Source organism: Pholcus phalangioides, unplaced genomic scaffold (assembly GCF_987345545.1).
Source record: "Pholcus phalangioides strain wild (caught in Gottingen) unplaced genomic scaffold, Ppha-v1.0 ptg000009l_1, whole genome shotgun sequence".
NCBI lineage: Eukaryota > Metazoa > Arthropoda > Arachnida > Araneae > Pholcidae > Pholcus > Pholcus phalangioides.
Genome location: NW_028301602.1, coordinates 1,951,889 through 1,961,000, shown reverse-complemented (window position 1 = coordinate 1,961,000; position 9,112 = coordinate 1,951,889). Strand labels below are relative to the sequence as shown.

General features: G+C 36.6%; 1 protein-coding gene across 2 annotated transcripts in view; it reads left to right on the top strand.

Annotated features, from left to right (window-relative positions):
* The first annotated feature begins 240 nt into the window (after window positions 1-240).
* Window positions 241-9,112, top strand: part of LOC149081619 (next to BRCA1 gene 1 protein-like) — a 43,877-nt gene continuing 35,005 nt past the window's right edge. The window contains exons 1-2 of one of the 2 annotated variants that reach the window (XM_089237028.1): window positions 241-475; window positions 5,895-6,065. In XM_089237028.1, the coding sequence (XP_089093154.1) occupies window positions 419-475; window positions 5,895-6,065 (228 nt within the window). In that variant the 5' untranslated portion in view covers window positions 241-418. The remainder of the gene's footprint in view (window positions 476-5,894; window positions 6,066-9,112) is intronic. The other variant, XM_089237027.1, reaches the window with a different exon arrangement.

Here is a 9,112-nt window from a genome sequence, read left to right as displayed (position 1 = left end):
ACAGAAATATCTCGAGAATTACGGGACATATGGTCATCAAAAGCAAGATTAAAAGAGCAGCTTTCATTTAAAATCCTCTTCAATTTCGAAAAAAGTATCATAATTTAAGAATAAATTATTATTTTAGGGACATATATATATATATATATATATATAGTAAAATATGTCTAATTTTGCATAAAAAATCATGATAAATTAAATAATTCAAAAAAATATTAATTGTGTGCGGAAGTTGAAAATGAAAAATAGAGGGCGGAAAGTGCGTCATCACACATTACATTGACTAACAGACGGGCAGTATGTTATGTTTGTCAACTTGGCCATGGTGTCCTTGATGAGGAAGACGCTTTGAATCGTGTCTTGACTGCGTTGAATTGAAACGTCGTCGCTTGACCGAAGAATTTTGTTTGTTTCCAAGATGAGGATCACGGCGGACGTCATCGACGAGGAACCGCGTCTCGAATGCGACACCAGAGTATGTATCAATGTGACGCTTGTCATGCCTCATTTGCATGACAGAGAGCAATTAACATTTCATTTATATTCCATTATTTACTTCCATTAAAATCTTTAAACCACGGAGCTGGGCATCGCGTAATGTATTCTATGTGATTTTCTTACATTTCACTCAACAGGTGTTCAATATTATGCAAAGAGTGATTTATTTGTATACCGAGTTGGAAATCGTGAAAAAAAGATTTAAATAGCTTGAGATATTATGAAAATAAGATGAACGTTCTTCTATTTGCAATTAAAAATCTCATTTGAATACACAGAAGTAGGCAGCGCCTTCCGTATTTCATTACTTGTAAACCGAGAAGCGAAATTCCCTGCAATGTAGTCTATGTATCCATGGTTTTGGTTCCGCAGCTTGAAAATTTTGCCGTTCTTTACTGTATCAATATGTGTGCCTCCCCAACAAGGATGTGACAAAGCTCTAGCACAGAAATTGGTTTGTTTTATGCTCCATAATATATCTATGAAAACCAATTTAGGGGCTCACTAAAAGCGGTGAGGAAGCAGTATAAGCACCCTGCTTGGCGCCAAGAAGTGCCGAGTCTAATGTAACCCCGTAAAAGGGAAATAAAAAAGTTTTTTTCCACCCCTCACCTGGTTTTTTTCTCATCCTCCACAGCACAGCAGTAATCCCATAGAAATCAAAATAATCCTTAAGGCACATACACGTGAAATAATCTAAAATGCACGTAATAAATTGAAATATTCCATGTGTAATTGAATGGGCGGTAACTACAGAATTTTTTAAAAATGTCACAAAAATAAGCAATTAAAATCACCGGAAAAATAAATTCCGAAGTGTTTGAAGTTAGTAGGCCTTTGCCCAACAGAAGCTAGTTAACACTGCCAAGAATTAAAAATCTGTGGTGAAACACAACTGAGCAGAATATCCTGCAACGTGCGATGGAAGTGAAATGACACATGGTTCAACAGTGCATTTGCGCAGAAAACGTTTCGTTCAATCGTTAACATAGGTGCATGCGAATATGCAAATAAGACATAAGAGGGTAGGAATAATTTCTACAGCTATAACCGTAGATGTGATTTTGCTTTTGTCATGATGCCTCAACTCCAAGTATTAATTTAAAAAAATGAATACCACAATACAATGTACATTGCAAATATATATTTTTGATTATATATATATAATATATATGTAAAAAAACCATTTCCGAATACTTTATCAGTGACTACATCTGTAGGCCAAACTTCGTGTCGCTTCTCCGGCTGTTGAAGGCCGCCCCCCCCCCTGCCCCTGGACTGAAATTATCAACTCTGTTTTCACAACAATCGGAAACACAGCAATATTATTTCATTAAGCAGGATTAAAGCCCTAGCGGACCGAGAAGGCAGCATAATTCAGTTGAAGCAGGCAAACACAGCGCAAATAAACGTTTCCAAGGTGCCACAGTTGGCGACTTTCTGAAGGGGTCTAAACTGCATCCCACCCTTGAATGCAGGACCTGTTGCTAATCGGGCAAGCACATGGAGTACCATAAAGATGAAGACTTTTTTCCCAAGTTCACCTTGACATAATATCCAGAAAGTTTATTGATTTGATGTATTGTGAACTGAGAAAAAATTCTTATCTATCTCTACTGCTGTCACCTGGAGGACATTTGCTGAGTTAAAACAGGCTGCAATGCCTCTACGTAGCAAGGCATGCTGATATACATTGTTTAAGGAAAGAAAGATTTCTTCTCCACATGCTGTAATGGTCAATGCTTTTGTGCTTTTGCCCGATTAACGAGAAGTCCTGGGTTCGATTTCTAGTAGAGACAACTAACTTTTTTCTCAAGTTTACCTCAACAGAAAGTCTATTAATTAGAACTAGCACTTTCAAGTATCCTTTATTCATTGAGCTGTCATTGAGTATGAAGCTGACTTTTCAATCTTATTTGCAATCTTATTGCATTCTTTACATTTGCTCAAGAATGCAAAAATGAGCTTGCCAAACTTCTTTTCTTTTGCTCAATAAGTTTTCAAAATAATTATTATTGCGCATATGATCAAAGAGTGCTGAAATCAATGTCCTTGGAACTCGTGGAGGGGAGATGTTACATGCACATTATTTTGTATGAAGGTTTTGACATCTGGCTGATGGGAAGATAAACCCAGGAAAGAAAATTCAACTGCCATTGCAGAAATTAAACCTACATCCTCTCACCTGCCAGGTGTGTGCACTCGACTGCAAAGGCAACAAATTCTCTCTCCTTAGAGCTCGTGTGCGCTGAACAGGACTGTATATGGATAGCCAGACCTGACTCCAGCAGAAGCTCACATTACTGGCATTGCCACCAGATGGTGACTTACCAGAAGATTATAACGAAAGAGGATTTGTTGCCTTTGTAATCCAGTGGTCTACTGCACTCATTCGGCAAGTGAGATTACCTGGGTTCAATTCCCAGCAAAGGCAGTTGAATTTCCTTTCTTGAATTTATCTTAGCATCAGCCAGCTGTTGAACCCTTCATATTAATAGTGGAGAGTGACATCACCTTCTGACACATTATTTTGTACCACAAAATCAAGCACCCAGAGAACTAGTTTTGAAGTTGAAATCTCCAACACTAAGCTTGTTCACCCTCAGCTATTAGACACCTCAGATACTTCTGTCGCAAATACTCTGTGGTTCTTTGTACATCTCCATTTAGCTCATCTAATTTTGCAAAGAAAGTGCATGAACATAACATATGCTTAGTGCAGCTGGGGTGCACATAATTCTTGAGCAGGGGACCCCCTTTAAAATATTAGAAATATAATTGAAAAGCTGTTTTGTCCTGACACTGCGGTTTCAAGGGACGATGGTGATGAGCCGTACCTTGGTAAGTCCCATTTCTTTTTGTGTGTGCCATTCCAAGTGATATATTCCCATATAATCTTTTCTTCCATTTTTGCAAAATATTTATTTATTGATTTCAATTAATCTTGGTGCAAATCATAATTGTATAAGTCTTCAATATATTTGTTTCATTATAGTTGATTAATGACTTAGATAAATTTTAAAATGCCTAAAATTTTGAATTAAAAGTTGATAATTTGCAGCACAAACATAATATTTCAGTATTTTTCAATGCGTTATGTTTCATATAATTTAAAACTCGGTCGTGTCACAGTTACGCAACATCTAATTTTGTAAGGAAGAAGATATATGAAGATACATGAACGCAAATACACATATGGTTAGTGCACCTGATAGTTTTTATAAGTCAAAATTGCCATTCAAAATGAACATGAAGCTATAGACAATTTTGCTGTACAATCAATGAACTCTGTTCTTTAGTTCAGATGTGCAGGGCCATCTTTGAAAAAAAAGAGCATTATAGGCCCCCCAGGCCAAGTGATTTTACTGAGGTTCTACTCTGAAAATTTACATACTTACTCTTGAAAATTTTAACTAGATCTGATTTTTGTGAGGCCCATACATTAAAACAGCACTGTAGATGTATAAAAATAACTTGAAACCTAAAATTCATATTTTACATTATGCTGACCTGTCTTTCTCTTAAACTGTGTCTTCGTCTTGCATAAAAAAAGCATTATTTTCATTCAACACACATTTTATTTTGGATTGCTTTATCTTCCTTGCTTCTAAATAAACTTGATCGATGAGTCTAAATACACTCATGTCCATAAAATAAGGATAATGCCAGCTCCGGCAAATAAAGGTTCAGAAACAAAACAAACGTTACTTATTCATAAAGCCCATTTATTAAACAAAAGATAAAGAACAAAAACGATGGTGTATGTATGATACCATTCATAAAAACTATGATTTTTGCTCCCTGGAGCAATTGTAAAAAATATCTCCTTTACAAAAACTTACTATTACATGGTTGGTATGATGGTTAATACATTGTATGTCTCCCATGCGATGAAATACAGTCCGTACAACGCCTAGGCATGCTGAGTATCAAATTATCGATCTGATCTTGGGGAAGATCACTCCGCTCAGCAAGCAATGCTCTCCGAAGTTCCGGTACACATGTAGGAGGGGGTTGACGGCCTTCAACTCATCGGCCAAGCATGTCCCACACATGCTCTATCGGATTCAAGTTAGGTGAGAATGCTGGCCATTCCATTCGGGTTATATCCTCAGATTTAAGGCATTCGTTTACGATGTTTGCTCGGTGAGGACGTGCGTTGTCATCCATAAACACAAATTCTGCACCCATGGCACCCCTAAACAAACTTGCATGTTGTTCCAGAATGATATCCCGATAAATTTGGGCTTTCATGGTTCCGGTTTGAACATGCAGATCTGTTCTGGAACCCAGTATAATTCCACCCCAAACGAGCAATGCTTCACCACCGTAACGGTGTTCTTCAATGATGTTGTCTTGGTGGTAACGGGTACCTGGCGTTCTCCATATGAAAGTCCAACGTGAATCAGACTGCAAGCTAAACCTGGACTCGTCGGAAAACATCACACAAGCCCACTGTGACGATGTCCACATTGCATGTTCTCTACTCCAGGCTAATCGCTGCCGACAGTGAGTTGCCGTGAGCGGAACACATCTGACAGGCCTGCGAGCATATAGACCAATATTTCCCAAATGTCTGTACACGGTTTGCCTTGAAACTGTGGTACCCGTGGCTGCAGATAGCTGACGAAACAGGTCGGATGCGGTGCTCCGTGTGTTTCTTTTGGCAGTTACTGCCAAATACCGGTCTTCATTCGGCGTTGTAACTCGGGGACGACCTGTACTGTAACGTCTACTGACAATTTCTGTTATCTTGGAATCGTTGGCAAAGCCTAGAGATGACACTTTGGGCAATTCCCAGTTCCTTGGATACTTCCATCTGAGTACGCCCACATTCCAGGTGGCCGATAATTCTACCACGTAAAATATCATCCACATGCGTCCTCTGTCATAACTATTCGCTTATGGCACTGAGCGCCTTACAGAACTCTTGTGAACAATTTCACTTCTATACCACCATTCCTTATATACCCCCCTCTTACACTCTCGTCATTGTGACGTACTATCGGCATCATCTGGTGGCTTCCTGAAATTTGCATATCATTCTTGCAGATGTGTGTGATAATTCTACAGGTAAAAATTTTACTTTAGATTTCGATTTCCGTGTGATTCTGAATTATCCTTAATTTATGGACATGAGTGTAGAATCGGTTCTTTGATTGATATCTTTACTTTGTTTTATGCATGACTATTTAAAAGTGATGCACAGATGAGGCTGTGTCATTATTTCGGACAGAGGTGTTTTTTCTTGAAGCTGCAAGTAAGTGATCTAGCTATGAAATCAACAATTTCATAGAAATTCTGGTAATAAGCTTTTACCGAATAATGTTTTTGACCGATTGTGAAATTTTAATTACATTATTTTTATTCTTAAACTCTTTGTTTTTTTGTTAAAGAAAAAATCAGGTGGGCATTTATCCATTGTGCTGAAGGAGCCAACTAAGGTGTCTTCAGAAACTTCCGAAAAACTGGTTGACAGCATGTTGAAGCAATTCCAGAATTTAAGCATAAAATTCATACCTAATGCCTTAAAAAAGGATGCAGACATTGACGATGCTGACTGGAAAGTAAGACTTTTTTTATCATATTTTCTGCAGCAGCAGGAGAAAGTAATTCTATTGCTATAAATATTGAAATTTTACAGATTCATTAACTGCATAACAAATGATTGCATGACAAATATTTCTGTATATGTGTTAACAAAATAACACTTTTGACAGAAGCATTCAGTCATACAGTTACAGTCGGACCCCGACATTAAAGACTAATTAACAAATTCCTTGATTTAATCATTTTTTTCTGAAATTCTGACAAAAGTGAAGGTCAATCCCTTGTTTTAACAAAAACAATTTAACTATCCTTAATTTTTTTTAATTATTTCTCATCACTGAAAACCACAATCCAAAGATGACCTCCAGCTCTCTTTTAAAGACAAACCAAAGAAGGGAGTAGGAATCTGTTCCTTTTTGAGTAAAGGAGATAATAAAGCAATTTTTGGCTTATGCATGGGAAGGTTTCAGCAACCAATTGACATCAATCATTACCACAAAGCATTGTGCTGTTTAGATTTCAGTAAAGAATAAAGTTACTTCAAATTTCTGCCCTGTCTTGACAAGCAAAGAATGGCGGGTCATCTGAAGAGAACATGTTTTTCAGTTAGCGAAGAAAAATGGCGGTTTCGACAGAATTTTATTTAAAAAGATGTTTGACGTACCAAGAAAACTTCTATTTTAAGCAATTTTAAGTTTTCTTGCTCTTTTCAACTGTTGGCAGAAATAAGTTGCAACAATTATCCCAAAGTAAGTAGCTTTTGAAATTTGCTGAGTGTTTTGCTCTTAATCAATTTGACTTCAGTTTAGCAAATAAAATTGTTGGTTTCTTCCAATGCATAAAATCGAAGGGTCGACTGTATATCTGAGAAATGTCTTTACTGAAATCGCTGGTCCTAGTGTTGCAGTCTTTCTGGACACAGAAGTAAAAAGCTTCCATTTGTGGAAGAGAGATGGTGCGAATATGACTATACATACATGAGGTGTCCTCCCCCCCAGAGCTGCGACTAAGGTGTGGCTGGCTGGTCTGGTACCTCAGGCAAATGACCAGGGGGGGGGGTGCAAATTTCAAATTTCTCCCTTTTTACCCCTCTTTTAACATTGCAAGGGGGTGCCAAAATGTGTGCTTTCTCCAGCTGACCAAGTATCTAGTTGTGACCCTGAGTATCCCCCCCCCCCATCATCAAATGGTTATTAGGTACTAGGCTGTAGCTAGAAATTTCAGACAGAGACCACAGGTGTTCCCTGTTCTTCCATATATATATCAGTAATTTTTTTTCTTCATATTTTGAGGGATACCAGGACCCTACCTCTTGGTAGGGTCTTGGGTTAATATACCCACCTCTCAGTGAAAAGCTATTTGTAACTTGCTGTAGACTGCAGGGCCTAGTAGTATAATTAGCCCTCGTGTGTAGTAAAAAAAAAGATCAAATTGCTAGAATAGGTCATAATTTTCTTTTCATCATCTCCCAATGATGGAAACCATTAGTTTTGGAAAGGTGTTTGAGTTATATAATATTCAAATTCCCTATAGTTCTCTGGCGCAAGACAATATTATTTTTTGAACGATGGCAGCAAAAACCTCATATAAATACAAATACAAAGGCCACAACAAACAAAAGGCCTCATCACCTACTTAGCATGGTGCTCTTTTCACTTAATTGGCCTCCTTTGAAACTACCTGCTGCAACTATTAGTGAGGGCACATATTGGACTGATACAACAAGCCAATACCCCACAGTGATGCATAACAAAATTGACACTAGCTGGATTTTTAATAAATACCAAATCAATACCATTTTCATGGTTTTAACCAATCCCTGTCGATTCCTGCAGCAAACCGCAAAACACTTTTTTTTTTCCATTCTTTGCACAGAAAACTTAATTCAGTTTAATGTGCACTATCTCCATTGGTGAGTAAATTGGAAGTGAATGGAACAAACTCCCAAGCTCTATTGTCGAATCCCCCACTATCGCTAGTTTTTTTGTCAAATATCAAACAATATCTTTGTAGTTTTCAATCGCATCCTCTTGTATAGACCCCAGGGCCAACAATATTGTATAAATAAATAAAATAAACTATTTGATAATTGTCTCAAAAAGGTTTAAATCGATCAGAATGTATTTACATGAAACTTGAAGTCCTATGCATACATTTAAAATAAAAACTTTTCACACATACTGTTTGAAAAAACAGTTTTCACATGATTTTTTTCTCTATTTCTATGACAAAAAAGTGCACTGTTTTGTATGGCATCATATTTTCAAGTTTCAAAGATTTATAATAAATTGCTTCTAAATATGATACTCTTGTGAGATATATTCACCATTAATATCTGATAAGTAGAACCTGGAAGTTTAGGCACTAAAAATAGTTCAAATAGGCAGGCAAAAAAGACCCTAAAAATAGGCACTAAAAAGCATTTATTTTTGGAAGGAAGAAAAAATTACTAAAAACAAAGGTATTAGGGGTCCAAAAACTATATAGCTGAAAAATTAGGTGCACTTAATTTGTCTATCATTTTAATTATAGTTTTAGTTTAATTTTAATTTTAATTAGTTATTTTAATTATAGTTTTTACGTAGTTAGTTTACAATAACTATGTTATTGTAAACTGTAATAACTACGTTATTGTATACGTATTGTTATTGTATAAGTATTACAATAACTACGTTATTGTATACGTATTGTTATTGTATAAGTATTACAATAACTACGTTATTGTACAAGTAATATTGATTTGAAGCCCAAAATAGAATGTTAGTAGACCTTCAGGATTAGGCCAGTTCCAGGACCACCATTACCAGATGCAGAGACAGTAAAGAAAATTATCTGTGGGGCTCCTTCGAGTTACGAATAATCCTTATGTATTTGTTGTGTAGTTATGAATAATCATTATCATTTCTATAATTGAAACATGGCTATCTTGTTTTATTTTTATAAAAAAAATTAACTTTCTTTATATTACCACATATGCAGGACTAAAGTGTGGGGGTCCTGTGTGGCCACGTCTGTCACTCACACCTGAGGACAGCCCTGGTCAATTTAATCGAATACCAAATAT